Source organism: Hoplias malabaricus, chromosome 7, assembly GCF_029633855.1.
Source record: "Hoplias malabaricus isolate fHopMal1 chromosome 7, fHopMal1.hap1, whole genome shotgun sequence".
NCBI classification, from domain to species: Eukaryota; Metazoa; Chordata; class Actinopteri; order Characiformes; family Erythrinidae; genus Hoplias; species Hoplias malabaricus.
In genome coordinates, this window is record NC_089806.1 from 20,560,005 (window position 1) to 20,575,436 (window position 15,432).

The window sequence follows — 15,432 nt, forward strand, 5'->3', positions numbered from 1 at the left end:
CTTTATCAGTGCACTAAAGGGGTTTTTGAATATTTGAGGATTCTACTGTGAAGACACACATTTAAACAGAGCCTTCTTCAGCAGCTCATTCTTTTGATTTGTCTCAAAGAATATTCATCAGGCTGCTTAATATTAAACAACAGCACAGTATGAACTGGTATGAATATTCATTATCACCTGAGTGAGATTGTTCATAGTGATAAGGGGCTCTGCTCCAGGCGTTGCCTCCAACCATCGCTGCATCAAAATCAACTGCTAGCTCACGGTGTGTGTAAATCTGATGGTATGTCTAGAATTTTAATTCTAACGTTCTTACACACACACACTATTCTATCACTAGTTTGGACAGTTTCCTTTGTGCACTGCGATGAAGAATCTCTTCTGAGGTCACATGGGGAAATGAATATTTCAGCAGACTAACTGCAGAGTTTTTTCTCTCCAATTAATTTAAATGGAGCAATTAAGATTTAAATTTTAATAAATAGCTGAGGGAGAGGATGGAAAGTGGAGGCAACTGCCACACACACACACACGCACACACATTGATGCCTGAGAGTGTAGAGGTAGATGACAAACTGTTTCAAATGAGAGAATGTTTCAAATGGAATCAATGGAAATTCCATTAATGTAACTTTGACTGTCTGGATAAAGCTGGATTCAATATACTGCAGTTTAAGTGTATTTATATTTTACGCTGTTTTCCTAGTATAAAATATAGTATAAAAATATGCAAAATTCCTGAATAAGGATATTTTTCCTGCTATGCCAAAAGCAGTGACTTTTGTTTTTATGGAGTGTGTAAAGACTGCTGCAGTATTTTTGCACTGACAGCAGTGTTAGATTTTGACAGTTTTTATGACTGTCTTGGTTTTGTAAAACAAGTCAAAGGTTCTGTGGACGTTTTGGGTTTAGTTTTTAGCGTTTTGAGAAAAGGGGAGGAGGCACTGGATGTTACAGCATTTCTGTTAGATTTGATTTTGTTAAATCAGCTACTGATGCTGGGTGATTTGTTCTGGATCACAAACGCCACTCCAAGTCATCCCAGATGCATTGAGTGGAGCTTCATCTCTCGAAATAACATAGTGCTATTGCACCACAGTCCAAAGCTAGGGATTTTATTCTTCTTTAGCCCAAGCTTGAAGTTAGGCACGGTAACCTTAGATTAGTTTTTCTCAATTGCCAAGACACACTTCCTAAAACCATGCATCCATTTCTCCAAACTGTAAACACAAAGCCCAATTCACTCTTCCTGAAAAACCAAACCTCAAAACAGTTCAAGCGGTGCTCAAAACCAAACAATGCTGTCAAATCAGGCCTCGAATCACAATGCAAAACAGCACTGAATAGGCGTTACACACAACACCAAAAAATGGAAAACACAATGATCAGATCATGGAGCTGTAGAAATAATCTTTATTGTCAAAAGAAAATACAGTTTCAAAACAAAACTCTTGTTTAGCAAATATAAGTAATTTATATATTGACACACACACACACACACATCAAGAAATACATTACAACATAAGTGCATATAGTATCTACTCTACTGCAGCATCATGTTGACGTGCTGGGACAGGCCACAGGACTTCATTTACATCACAGGCCACATTCTTCCTGGCCAGGCAGCGTGGGAATTAACTCCTATTATGCCAGATTTCTTGCCCTGCAAGAGATTTTCCCTGGTGTAAGTTGCCGGAACTCCTCTGTTGGGTTGAGGAAAGCAGTATGGTGGAAGAAAAAACATTTAGGAAATATTGGTTGATACTGAACCACTGTCTGATCTGGACGGCACGGTAAAAACTCACATTGTCCCACACAATGACATAGACAGTATGTCCTGACTGTTCATGATACTGCTGCTCATGCCCTAACAATATCTCAAAGATCACTCAAAAATGCCAAGAGATGTTGAGTGTTGTATGGCCCTAATGTGGCATGATGTTGGAGAACCCCATGATTGCTGATGGCAGCACATAAAATGACATTTCCACCACGGTGGCTAGGGACTGCAACAATGGCTCATTGACCAAACATGTCCCTGCCTCTCCTCTTCCTTTTGGCGAGACTGAACCCAGCTTCATCAATATATGGGAATATCTGAGGAATCCAGTTGAAACCTGTTCTATGAAAAGATACATAAAGCTTTGTAAGTGGTACAGAAAGAGAGACTTGTGTTGTGGAGTAGACTCCAGTATGTACAGGTAGGTGTTCAATACGGCAATCTTTGCTCCTTGACCCCTTCTGAGTTGCGGTCAAAGGGTACTCTACAGTTGCTTCATTCGAATTCTGTTGCGTTTTAGGACACAATCAATGGAGGAAAGGCTGATACTGTTGATGCCTTCACAGTTGACATGGTCATCAATGATTTTCTACTGTTTTTCACCAGTGTCACACAGGTTCAACATACCCATACTCCCCCCCATGTGGCAGTCTTGCAATTCTACAAAAGAACATGCAAAATATAAAAAAAATATATTACATGTAGCACTAAGCCTACAAATGTTTTAGGAAATTCATGTAATGAAACACCTTTATACAGATCTGTAATAAGTCATACTGTAAACACTCTTCTTCCTCCTCTTCCACCTCTTATTCTGCCTCTCTGACTGTTTCTATCCATAGTGAAACTTCTACGACCGGGCCTCCTTGTACTGGCTTATATTGGTTTCTTCACATCATTTGTCACATGTGTGATCAATTTAGAGTGGCTGTGTTTACGTTGTGTCACCTGTGCTTTATTTGAGTTTCACTTTTGCTACCTGTGCTAACCGTTATGCAACCCACGTGCATCACAGTGCAAAATGTGTTTTAGTGGGTGAAAATACGTTTGCAAAATGTGTCTTAATAAATGAAAAGACTGCCAAAAGGGTGAACCTGTTGTGACTAACTAGGTGAAATTTGCTTATGGTTCTGCTAAATGGGTGGCAGTTTCAAAAAATGGGTTTAAGGCACTGAGAATTTGATTCAGACAACAGAGTTTTGTGTTTTAGCAAATGAGAAAAACTAATTTGAATCTGCTTCACAGGTCCTATTTAGGTTTTAAGATTTTTTGTGTAGAAGTTGTGTGTGGATAACTGAACATCTGTGTCTACATATTATTGAGCATATGGTATAAATAGATAAAAACGACAGGACTATATTTGCATTTTTATCTCTATTTTGACGAAGGCATTTTTGCACAATACAAGACTTAGTGATGTCTGACCTCTGCTGGTACGAGTGGTAAATTGCAGCAGCAATGCAGACACAAACAATGTCAGTGCTGAACATTTTGCATATCCAGATTAGGCAAGACAAAATATTTTATTAGCAAAGACATGGTTTAATAATTTTATTCATTTTAACTGAGAGCACATTATGTGAAGTACCCCGTATACATGAAAAAAAGAAAAAAAAAGAAAAAACAGGAAAAAACACTAAAACAAGAGTACACCTCATATCTGTGAACTGTGAGTGTGATCAGTGAAACATTATTCAATTTGTAGACAATAAATCATGATTATAGCTAGGGCAATGTACTACTATTAAAGATACACTGTCATTTTTAGGTGTAATTGGAAGATTGCTGACCTGCATCATTTTTAAATACACATACATTGGTGTTGTTGATATAAATTACGCTTCTACATTATGGCGAAATTTCATTTATATTTTTCATGACTAACACTATTTTTTTTCTGGTCTCCAGGCTTTAACCTTCCATCAGACACAGACTGTCAGCACTGAACAGATCTTCAGTGTCCATTTACTGTCTACTGCTCTGCTATCTACTGTCTACTGCTAAAGATCCAAGCTATAAACACTATTGACCTTAACCATGTTCAATATCTACACTGAGTGCACCTATCAGTACCTACTGTCAGTGGACTCCTCACATCACTTCAATGTACCTCAGAGAGAGAGAGAGAGAGAGAGAGAGAGATTAATAATAGGAGGAGAGGAAACAATGAAAGGAAAGTAGACCAAATGACAAGACAGAGGGAAAGGGAGAAAGTAAGAGGTAAAGAAAATGAAAGACACGTAGAAGATATTTTGGAAATTGTGCACTGAGGAAGAAACTAGGAATGTGAATTCACTTTGAATACTAACACCAATCTATCAAACGCTGCTCAATACTTTCACCAGGGAGAGACTTGAACAGTAAACCCTGCCAAAATCATCTCTAATTGAATTCCACTACTCTACTCCACTGCTCTAAATCCAACTGCTTAGGTTTAAACATGTTTCTGTAACACTAATGTCCTTAAAGGCAAACTGTGTTAAACTGAACTGTTTCACTGAGAACAAACTGGGGACGTTTTGACTGCATCAAAGACACCTGTTTAAACTTTGATTCTGTTTAAAATAAGTGTTCTTTATAAGCTTTATGACTCACGATTAAATCTAAAAATTAAAAAATCAAATTCCCTTTTAGTGGGGCGGCACGGTGGCGCAGCAGGTGCACAGCTCTAGGGGCCTGGAGGTTGTGGGTTCGATTCCCACTCCGGGTGACTGTCTGTGAGGAGTTGGTGTGTTCTCCCCATGTCTGTGTGGGTTTCCTCCGGGTGCTCTGGTTTCCTCCCACAGTCCAAAAACACCCGTTGGCAGGTGGATTGGCGACTCAAAAGTGTCCGTAGGTGTGTCTGTGTTGCCCTGTGAGGGACTGGCGCCCCCTCCAGGGTGTGTTCCCGCCTTGCGCCCAATGATTCCAGGTAGGCTCTGGACCCACCGTGACCCTGAACTGGATAAGCGGTTACAGATAATGAATGAATGAATTCCCTTTTAGTCAAAACATAGCTGATCAGCCAAGACATGTCTGATGTCTGGTTTCATTTTGCACTGTAGTTATGAGTCCAATCTAATACTAAATGTGAGCAAACCTAGTAGAAAAATGGGCCTGCATCACACAGGATTTCTTGATTAACCAGCTCTTTGACCAATCATGGCTGAGTTTCTGCCCTGTGCTCTAAAGTCTGTGGACATATTCATCATCATCATCATCATCATTTTCTTCTCCGCTTCCCCATTTTAGGGTCGCGGTGGGACATATTCATGTAACATTTTATTGTTCGACCCCTCAACTCATAACTTATGTGTTCAGCTGTTTGCCATTAAACTTCACAGATGACTTCAAATGACCAGCCTGAACATCCAAAGCTGTGCTGAGAAAAGTGAATGTACATTAGTTAAACCTAGTTATAGGATTGTACTGTTGTGAAATGATGGAAACATATTTGTATTTGTTCAATTTAATGACCATCACCCTACCTTATTTGAATGTGTATAAGACAGGCTGAAGATATGGATTGTTCCTGGAAAAATTCTTTCAAAATCTTAATATTTGGATTAACAGTGTAGCAAACTAAAAGCACTCTTTCAGCTGGAACACACCAGTAGAGATGTTACGTTGGGTGAATTTTAGACCTTTGCTCAAAGGTTGCATAAAAAGAGCAAGGCCATTGCTCAATATGTGCTCTCTAGTCAGATACTGGTAAAAAGTGTGGGGGGTGCATGTGTGGGTGTGTGAGATTGTTGCTTGTTAGGCGATCTGCTCTGTCCTGCCCTATAACATCCTCCATCAGCATGGATTTCTTCCTGCTGACTTTATGAAGAAACGAAATCTGAGTAAAAGAGGATGAGAAAGGCATTCTACATACATACATATACACATATCCACCTCCCTGAACAACATCCCAATAAATCAGCGAGCAGGCACGACTGACCATTCAGAATAGGCATGTCTGTTATGAATTCAGATGAGTTCTGTTTAGCTCTAGATAAGGGACAGACTAATTAGCTTTTAGCAGTCACAGTCATTTCAGGCTGTGTTATATTTCTTTAATAATTATTTCTCTTTTTCAGCTCATTTACCAAAGTGGAGGAAGACTAAAATTGGAGGATTATAAATAGCACATTTGTCTTCGCTTAATTTGATGATAAAATACTATGATTAACTCATTCTTTACATTTCTGCCACATTTGTCAGTTCGTGCCCTTAAAGTGGGAAAAACCTGCCGATAACGAATGTGAATTGAATGTAAGTGTAACTGACAGTAACACCCTATTTAATTAAATATCATTGCTGTCCAAAAAAACATGCTGCTCACTACTTTCAATTTAGTCAATGTAAAAAAAATTAATTTCCAGTAATTTTGGAGAATTTCTAACGGTCCATTCGTCATGAAATATTCACACGACATGAAAAATAGCTGCTGTGTTCATATGATGTAGTAAACTAAAATGAATGGCAATTTTGAAAACTGCTATTATCATGGCGTGGTACTCAAATATAGATTGTCTTAACACACACATACACACCACCACCTCTAGATCAGGTCAGTCTCTTTAAGCTGGGCTCTTCTGCAGTGTCCAGATGTTTCTTCTTCCTCCTCAGTGCACCTCACTAGTCATACGGAGGACAGCACCTCACCGGCTGCCTCCCTCTCCTTCCTCTCTGCCCGCTCTACATCCAGCACAGTGAAAGCTGGCTGCTTAACCACCAGGTGAGCCTGCTCGCTGGGGTAAGCGGCCGGCTCCATGCCCTCATACTGACCTCGGGGTAAGGAGTTTTTTGACAGAACACTTTTGTAGCGTCTCTTCATCTCAGGGTCTGGACAGAACAGATACTCATACAGAGCTGCTGCTAGAACAGCTCCTATTAGAGGACCCACCCAATATACCTGAGAGAGAGAGAGAGAGAGAGAGAGAGAGAGAGAGAGAGAGAGAGAGAGAGAGCACAGGAAAAAAGGTGGGGAGACAAATAGGAAAAGAGTAAGAGGAGGATCTGACAAAGGCAGAGTAACAGAGAACAGAGTAAGAGTAGGTGGAAAGTAAGAGAGAAACAACAAGAGATAAAAGGAGAGGGTGAAGGACAGAAACCACTTTATTGAGAGTTTGAGTTTCGAGTTTTAAATTGTGCTCTGTTATTACTGTAAAAGCTAAGTGATCCTGACAAACAGGAAACCTCTGCAGTAAACCACCTCACACCCACTTTAACATACATTTCATCAGGAGTGGTCACACATAGGGGTCATGACCTGTGTGAAGTCACCTTATTAACAAGTCTGTTACTACCGTCACAAGGTGTGTACAGGCAGATAAACACTCTGTTTTATAAGAAAAACAAACAAAAAATAACACTCATCACCAATGAACTGATAGAATGGCTTCTAAAGAAGTTCTAAGAGAATTTTGAGAATTTTGCTGCCTTTCTAAATGTCTCATTGGACTGACTATTTAGCGTGTCACTCATCTTATTCCTGTATATAATACTGACAAATACATAATCATTTATTTGTTAATCAACAAATGTAATTTGTAATTTGACTTATGTAATTCCCTACTTTCTCTGCATATCTAAAATCTTTTAGCTATTTATCTTTATAAAAAACAGACCCCAAAACATGTTTTATATAACATACAGCTTAATAATATATGTTGGGTTCTGATGAGTTCAGTTTACGCTTTCAGTCTGTCCCTTACCTCTGGATGTTAGAATATTTTTACTCATTATTTATTTGTCTTCCTACTTCATGCCTATCTTTTATTTTGTTTTAATATTTTATAGTACTTTTAGTCTGTTGTTGCTGGCAGAAAACCACAGAAGCAATGTAAGCTTAAATTTAAGTATTAGAAATAAAACTCCTGTATTAAAAACAAGCTAGCTGTGTAAAGGGCATTTGGTTACCAGGAGAGTAAGTTATCAGGTTTAGAAGGTGTGCAAGAGCAGAGCAATCACTTAAGTCTGCTGTACTCAATCTGTACTCATCTCTCAAAGATAAACCCTGCTCTACAGCAATGATTTTGTGACAAAAGGGCATGAGGGGTGTGAGGACATACCTCAGTATAACTAAAACTCAGCATCAAAAAATAGCCTTGAAAGAGCAGATCATCGAAGCCAGCCCAGTGTGAAAAACCTTGGATACTGAGTCACCAAAACTGCATTTTATCATCTGCGTAACATTGTATGTTTACACCCTATGCTTAGTGACAGTGATGCTTCAATGTTTCCAAACACTTTTATTTTGTCTCATATTGAGCTTTTTGTCTCATGGCTTCCTATTGAAGCTAGGATTACATTCAAAATTCTTTTTCTAATATTCAAGGCTCTTCATGGTCTGGCCCCTTTGTATCTCTCTGATTTCATTCCTCTGTATCGTCCCTTGCATATCCTCAGATCCTCTAACTGTCTCCTTTTTACTTTTCCTTCAGCTAGACTTTGGGTGGCAGATCTTTCAGTGCTGCCCCCAAACATTTGAATTCTCTTCTATCCTTTCTTCGTAACTGCTCGTCCCTGTCGTCCTTCAAGTCTTTGCTCAAAATGTTTTTTCTTCTTTGGATTCATATTAACCCTTTCCTTTTCTTCCTTTGACTTGGGTTTGTGAAAGGTGCTATATAAATTGAACTATATATATTACTATTATTATTATTAGTAGTAGTAGTAGTATTGGTATGTAGTAAGACAACTAATGTGACAGGTAAAGTTCAGATCCTTACATAATACTGCAGTAAGGTGAAAATATTCTACTCAAAAGAACTAAGACCTCAGTTCCGCTGCCACTGTAGTATCACAGATAAACACCCAGCACAAACAGCTATAAACTCAGTGTTTGAACATGTGCATTTCACTCAAGTCCTGTATCTTACAACTTCCTAAAGTTGTGACTTGCATTAGTTTGACAGGAAAAGAAAAAAAATGTTTGACAGACCCAGTGGTTTTCCCAGTGCCCAGTGATGACTGCTGGACCGAAGGAGCGTGCAGGATTCATACTGGCTCCGGTGTATGGGATCTGGTAGAACATACACAATCACACACTTATAGCAGCTAGGACAGAAAAGAAGAGAATAAAAGAAAAGTGAAGAGAATTCCAGAGAAAAGAACAAGAGAAGAGTGAAGAACCGAGCTTAAGACCTTGTAAAAAAGCAGAACATAAATAAATAGCAAAATAAATAAAGACAAAAGAAGGAAGAAAATAAAAGAATGACAGATGAGAAAAATGAGAAGTATAAACAAAATAAAGGAGACCTGAGGAAAATGGAAGAGAAGAGAAACAGAAGAAAGGAGAAGTTCTTTGGCTAAGGTTTTTGCTCTGAAGGGTCTTTTGTGAAGTCTCTAATGCTGTTAGGTCTAAACAGCATGAAGGGCAAAATGAGGACACTTCACTTCCTTAGCAACAGGAGAGCAGCTTCTAAACACCCTGCAGACTGCTGGGGCTGTTGGTATAAAGCTGACATCATCACTTGGCACCACAGTTAGGTCACGATTCCCTGAACCTCCAAAATCTCACCTGCTGAGGCTCTGTGCTGAGTGATACGACAAATAATCCATCTGACACGCTTTAATCATTAACAAATCTTTCTCATGTGAATAAACTAAGAAATGTAAGTCTGCAGTTTAGACCAAACCCTTAATTGCTAGTATTTCAGTATTAGATCATTGATTGTTATTCCAGCAGAAGAAGTCACTCAAACCAAAAAAAAAAAAAAAATAACTCACAGCAAATAGATGACCGATGCACACTGACAAACCAATAGCCAGTGATGATGACCCTTTCAGATCACTGCGCTTAGGGTCACAGGTGGCAAACACAGTGAAGACCAACTCAAAGGTAATGAGAAGTTCAATGACCAGGGCATGGCCTGCGGAGATACCAGCATTGACCTGTAGGGGGCAGTAAAAATATAAGAAACAGAGAACTGCACACTGAGAAAATACTAACTAGTTTAAAATTAAATTTTGCTGACCTGTGGAACGAGATCATGGAGCAGTATCGAAATTTTTCACTCAAAACCAGCCAGTGCTTTTCTTATGTCATGGTCATGTGACAGGGATAAAGTGTCACCACTCTGAATTTTCTGACTAATTATGACAAAGGTCTGATATTTTATAATAAAGACAAAAATTATTCATTCATTAATTCATTCATTCTTATCTGTAACCGCTTATCCAGTTCAGGGTCGTGGTGGGTCCGGAACCTACCCAGAATCACTGGGCGCAAGGCAGGAACACACCCTGGAGGGGGTGCCAGTCCTTCACAGGGCAACACACACTCACTAACAAACTCACACCTATGGACACTTTTGAGTCGCCAATCCACCTACAAACGTATGTTTTTGGACCATTTCTTCATTTTCTGTAACTGCTTCATCGTGTTCTGGGTCCCCTCTGGGTCAGTTGCCTACCTGGAATTATTGAGGGTAAGGCAGGAACACACACAGTCCATCACAGGATATTATACATACAGCAAATCCACCTAACTGCTTGTGTTTTTTTTTTTTTTTTTTGGCTGTGGGAAGAAACCCCAAGCCATTGGTCCGGGGGTTGGGGACCCAGAAACCTGAAGCTGTGTCACTGACACTGGGTATTGCTTAATAGTTAAAAGCTATTTAAATCTGCATGTGTTTTGGTCTAGTGCTTAGAACTCAAATATTTCTAGCTTACAGTCACAATGTGAAGGGTCAAGGCAGAAAGATCACATCTGATCAACAGATCATATGCTAATGCTTGTGATGTGAATGGAGTCTTAAGTACCATAATGCTTTCCAACTGACCGAAGTTACTCCCAGGCTCCCTCGGACAGCAGGTGGGGTCACACCGTACAGAATCGCTGCTCCTACTATTGCCCCCAAGGACTGTGCCCCCAGGTAGAAAATGCCTTTGGCCAGGCTAAGTTTTCTGGTGGCCACCATTGCTGTGGTTACGGCAGGGTTGATGTGGGCGCCGCTGATGTGTCCAAAGCACTGGACCAGTGTGGCTATGGAGAGGCCGAAGCACAGAGAGATGAGGACGAGGTCAGGGGGAGGGGGGCTGTCCTGATTTGCTCCCCAGTTAATGGTGGAGCCCAGTCCCAGCAGCACAAAGATCAGCATGGCCACAAACTCTCCACAAACAGCTCTCCAGAAATCCTGTGTCCACACACCTTTAAAGGCAGCCATGACACAGTCACGACGCCAGGAGCACGAGGAATGATACCTCCTGTGGGAGCCAGAGAGAGAGAGAGAGAGAGAGAGAGAGAGAGAGAGAAATAAAAGTATGGTACAAGATCGCAATTGTCACTAAAGGTGAAATCAGTGTTAATGAACCTTTAAACGATACAACAATGGTTTTAAAGTCCTGTTTTGTTCTCTAAAGGTACTTTAAATTTTCTTTTGCAGAAGGAGAGGTGATTTTTGTAATTATTTTGTGATTTCTTTATAGAACTGCATAAAATAAAAGAACATAATACAAGACTTGAGATGAAATGTGGTGTAGGACATGAGCACAACTTTAAAATCTCCAATTATTATAGAATATAGTACAATTATATTCCTCAACTAAAAGGTACCTCTGTGGTGGAACATTTAATTTTGGAACAAAAATGTACCATATTCAATTTTGATTGTAAATTTTTAAGATACACAGATGTTATACATTCCATTTAACTTCTGGGCGTTTTATATCACATTACTGTTTTTAAAACTCACAAAAATCCACCTTTTCTCTTGAAAGAGGATTAGGGTGCTGTTAACACAAACAAAGTTACAAACGGCTGCCTGTTTTAACTACTGTAAGAAGAGACATTCTTTAAAATGTACAGAAACATTAAAAACAGACATGATGTTGTTTATTTGTAGGATGTCTAATAAGCGCGAGCGTCCTCGGTGTCCCCTTTATAGCGAGCTTCAAGAAGTGCGCATGCGCACTGCCAGTCCATTAATAACTGAATTCAAAGTTTGTTGCATACGATGGTACACGGAAACAGTATTCAGAAAAATAGATTCATACATAACATTTTCTAACATTTCAAGTGGTTGCATTTCCAATCCAGTCCAACAAAAAACAAGTTTCTTTTTTAAAACCTTAATTTCACTTTTAATCAGCTACACAAAACGTGTTTTTGTTATTATTACACGGGCTAATGTTAACATTACTTTCAAATATATGTACATCATCGACACTGGCGTCTTATGAAGAGAAATAAAGCCTGTAAACTACTCTCTGTACAACATGTACGCTCATTTTCTGAAGAAACTGTGGACAATAATGTGAAGAGAAAATGAGCTATAATTAAACAGACACAGTGCACTCTAACGTTCAGTTGATTTGAACTACAGCGACTGAGATATTGTTTCTTGTTGCCGTGGCGTTAAAACTTACCGAAGACAACCACACAACTTAATGCGGCCAGAAACCCCTTCTCTCATCACTTTGTGAGCATCCTCCGACTCCCAGTGAAAGTAAAAGTGCCTCTGAGTCCTGAGCAAAAGCGGGAGATTCAGCTGTGTAGATGCGCTCAGTCTGGAGAGACACTAGTCCTCAGTACCTAAGCGTTACTACATTTCCCACCCGTTTTCCGAATAGCCCCGCCCCCTGCAGAGAACGATGTGTGTTTGTACTTGTCTTGCTACACTTGTAAGGACCTAACCATCTCAACGATAGGTCAACAAACGTTCAACGTTACATCGAGGGCCAGGTTTATGTGTTGGTGCAGAATTACTAAATTTAAGCACAACAGGTTTTTGGAAGTCCTTACTATTAAAGTGTGATTGTGTGTGCAGAAGGTGGCTCCCCTTTGACCCCCAAAGCTCCTAAAATGCTATTACACAGAATAAAGCTCATTAAATATTACTACACAGCATCTTAATTTACCAAATCTCTAAACTTTTTTATTTACAGGCATGTGAAGATGCCCCTTGGCCTCAATGCTTGTTTACTACGATTATTAATTGCACAGCACAGCAGGTTAGCCATGTATTATAGGTGCATGCACCATGAATAAGAAACATGACAGTGACCTGTTTCACAATGTCTTAATTGTTTGAAATGTACAGGTATTTTCATAGGGGTTATGAGACTGTCACTGGATATTTTATCTACCTAGGCTCTCTGAAGACAATAAAAATGAGAAGTCACAGCATATCTGCTTATTATCCTCCTTCAAGCTTACCTTGGTTGTTTCAGCTTCTCAGACTCTTCCCACACCAACAGTCAGCTGGAGATTTTAATTCCTGTTTATTTGTTGGCATTCTTCATTACTCCCACAATGGAGCCAGAACAAGAGGTAAACGCAAGACACGGCAAACAGAGGGCTTCCTCAAACCTCTGGAGTTAGGACATGTTGTAGTAGAAGTCAGTTGACCTGCTAAACACTATGACACATCAGCACACAAATCCATACACAAGCAGTATATGGCACGACAGTGAACATGACTGAAATGCTTGGGCAGATGTGGAGGCTAATGTTGCTGCAGGGTTGACAGTCAAGGCCATACATTTTTGTCCAACTTGGTTTGTGTGTGTTCTGTTTGTGAATGATAGCCAGTGTTACTCGTCCTGTTACATATAACATCACCAGTATCATAATTATAATACATAATTTCTGATGATGACTTATATGAGCCTGATTTTAAAGTCAGTACACTTTAATATCCACAACGAAGCAGTGTATAAGCCCCTGGCTGTCTCTTACCTTCTGCATTTTGATCTGAGCAAAACTGCTCTCTGGTATATCATTTGTGCTGATACAGACATCAATGGAAATTATATATATATATATGTGGCATTAAATGCTGAGAATGTTTGCTCACTTACAGGAAGTTGTTAGAGGGGGAGAGTTGGTGGGAGGATATTGTTTAATAGTATTTTCCCTGCCAACTAGAGCATGGTGATTTAATCATATCAGAAGACAATGTCTTTTAGAGTTCTGAAACAAAAACAAAAAACAACTACACTTTAATTAAATAGTACAAATAAATTAGAAGTTAGCTTAAATCTATATTGTTTGTAGACATTTTTATGTCAAACATGCTGCAGTGATTTTATATGACACCTACACACTTTCCCAAATTCACTGCTTCCTATTTGACATAGTAAATCTTAAACATTCAGAAACACTGTTGTATACATGAGCTCATTAGCTGCTGGTTGGATTTTGTGGCCAGTTAACGTCTATAGAATAAATCAGCACACTCTGGGCTTTATTTTGAGGGGGGAATATTGATCAATAACTGTGGATGTTGCAATCCAATCCCGCCATCTAATAGCTGAGGACAGACACTGTAGAGGTGGCAGCATTTTGAGGAACCATGTTTTTTTTGTTTGTTTGTTGTTGTTTTTCTGAGAGAGTGAAAGTGTGAGATTTACATTCACTGCTGTGAGAATGTCACAAAAAGCAGAAGGCTGTGAGTTTCACAGACAAACCATGAGCCTTGACAGCTTTGTTTCTAACGCTACAGGAACAAGTCCTAAAAAGTCTTCGTAGAAAACAAACCACAGAACTTTAATGGTGACAGCTACAGCTCAGCTATACATGAACATTCAGTCACAAAGAGATACGAGCACATGGAGGATGCAATGTTCTCTCCGTAAGGGACAGACAGCCGTAACTTTATAAAACAGGACTCTTCACACACAAAGGCAGCTGTAAACTCTGCTCAGATCTTAGAGTTTGCAAGCTGTTCTTAGATGAACCCCACCCCCCTTCAGCTAAACTCCTCAGTGAGATAACAATGTGCTATGAGGAGTTTGTATGAATTTGTGTGAGAGCTGTGGGAGAGGGAGGGGAAATGTCATTACTGGTTTATATCATTTTCTCTCCACCAACTGGTGCGAAGTGACATAACTAAATGTCCCCATCACTTTTTTGAAATTGTATTCTAAACACAGTTTCTATAACAGCAAGTTGCAGATACTTTTCTAAACAGTCTGTTTGAACTGCACTCAGACAGTGTGAAATCAGCCCACACCCTTAATATAAATAAACAGGACTAGGTATTTTATCCATGTGTACACTGCCCACAGAGCTGCACTTGGCTTTATTTGAGAGGAGAAATAAAATTGCACAATGAACGAAATGTGTCTTCTGCATTTAACCCATTTGTGGCAGTGAACACACACCCAGAGCAGTGGGCATTGAAGGAGGACAATGCTGTTCCTTCACTCCCACAGCCCCTAATTTTCCTGGTAGTTGTGGGAATCGAACCAATGACAATTCAGTCCTAAGCCCTCTTCCCTAACCATTAGGCCATGGCTCTCCAGAGACTTGTTTGAAGTTTGCATTACATTATTACATTATTATACACTGTTATTGTAGTTATTAACAGAAATATCAGTATAGCCTCACGACCAGGTCTTGGCTGTATGGGACTATGTTGCTACATCATGCTACATTTTGTTGAGGCAGAACAATTCAAAGAAAGTTAATCAATATAAAAATTCTACTGTGGAGATAGAATTCTTCTGTGCAGTTTTCCTGGTGTTGAGGGGAACAATTTAAGCAGAAAAACATAAAAACGAGGCAGGAAAGCAAATGGTGACTCTACATAAAGTCACGTGGGGAGAGGTGCTAACATTCCTGTCTTTGGCTGAGGGTCCCAAAATCACAGAATCTGCCACTGCAAAAGATTATGAACAATCTAGCTTCCCTTTCAGATGTAATATGAATAACTCTGCTCAGGGACATGATCAAAGATACA

The 15,432-nt window shown here is 39.5% G+C and overlaps 1 protein-coding gene across 2 annotated transcripts; it reads right to left on the reverse strand.

The window, feature by feature from the left end:
• Nucleotides 1-3,216: 3,216 nt before the first annotated feature.
• aqp4 (aquaporin 4) lies at nucleotides 3,217-12,249 on the reverse strand. 2 transcript variants are annotated; one of them, XM_066676521.1, is made up of 5 exons: nucleotides 12,116-12,249; nucleotides 10,531-10,954; nucleotides 9,476-9,640; nucleotides 8,688-8,768; nucleotides 3,217-6,659 (listed from the first exon to the last, which is right to left on the reverse strand). In XM_066676521.1, the coding sequence occupies exons 1-5, from the start codon at nucleotides 12,160-12,162 to the stop codon at nucleotides 6,387-6,389; spliced, it is 990 nt and encodes a 329-aa protein (XP_066532618.1). In that variant the 5' UTR covers nucleotides 12,163-12,249; the 3' UTR covers nucleotides 3,217-6,386. The 2 variants fall into 2 exon arrangements, with proteins under 2 accessions (XP_066532618.1, XP_066532619.1); XM_066676522.1 differs by lacking the exon at nucleotides 8,688-8,768.
• Nucleotides 12,250-15,432: the final 3,183 nt, after the last annotated feature.

Excerpts from the sequence above, each read along its gene's own strand:
- aqp4 (XM_066676521.1), bottom strand. The coding sequence starts at position 12,162 with ATGAGAGAAGGGGTTTCTGGCCGCATTAAGTTGTGTGGTTGTCTTCG. Across the intron at positions 10,955-12,115 it reads AAGTTGTGTGGTTGTCTTCG|GAGGTATCATTCCTCGTGCT; the intron begins GTAAGTTTTAAC and ends TGGCTCCCACAG. Across the intron at positions 8,769-9,475 it reads GCATCGGTCATCTATTTGCT|ATCCCATACACCGGAGCCAG; the intron begins GTGAGTTATTTT and ends ATGTTCTACCAG.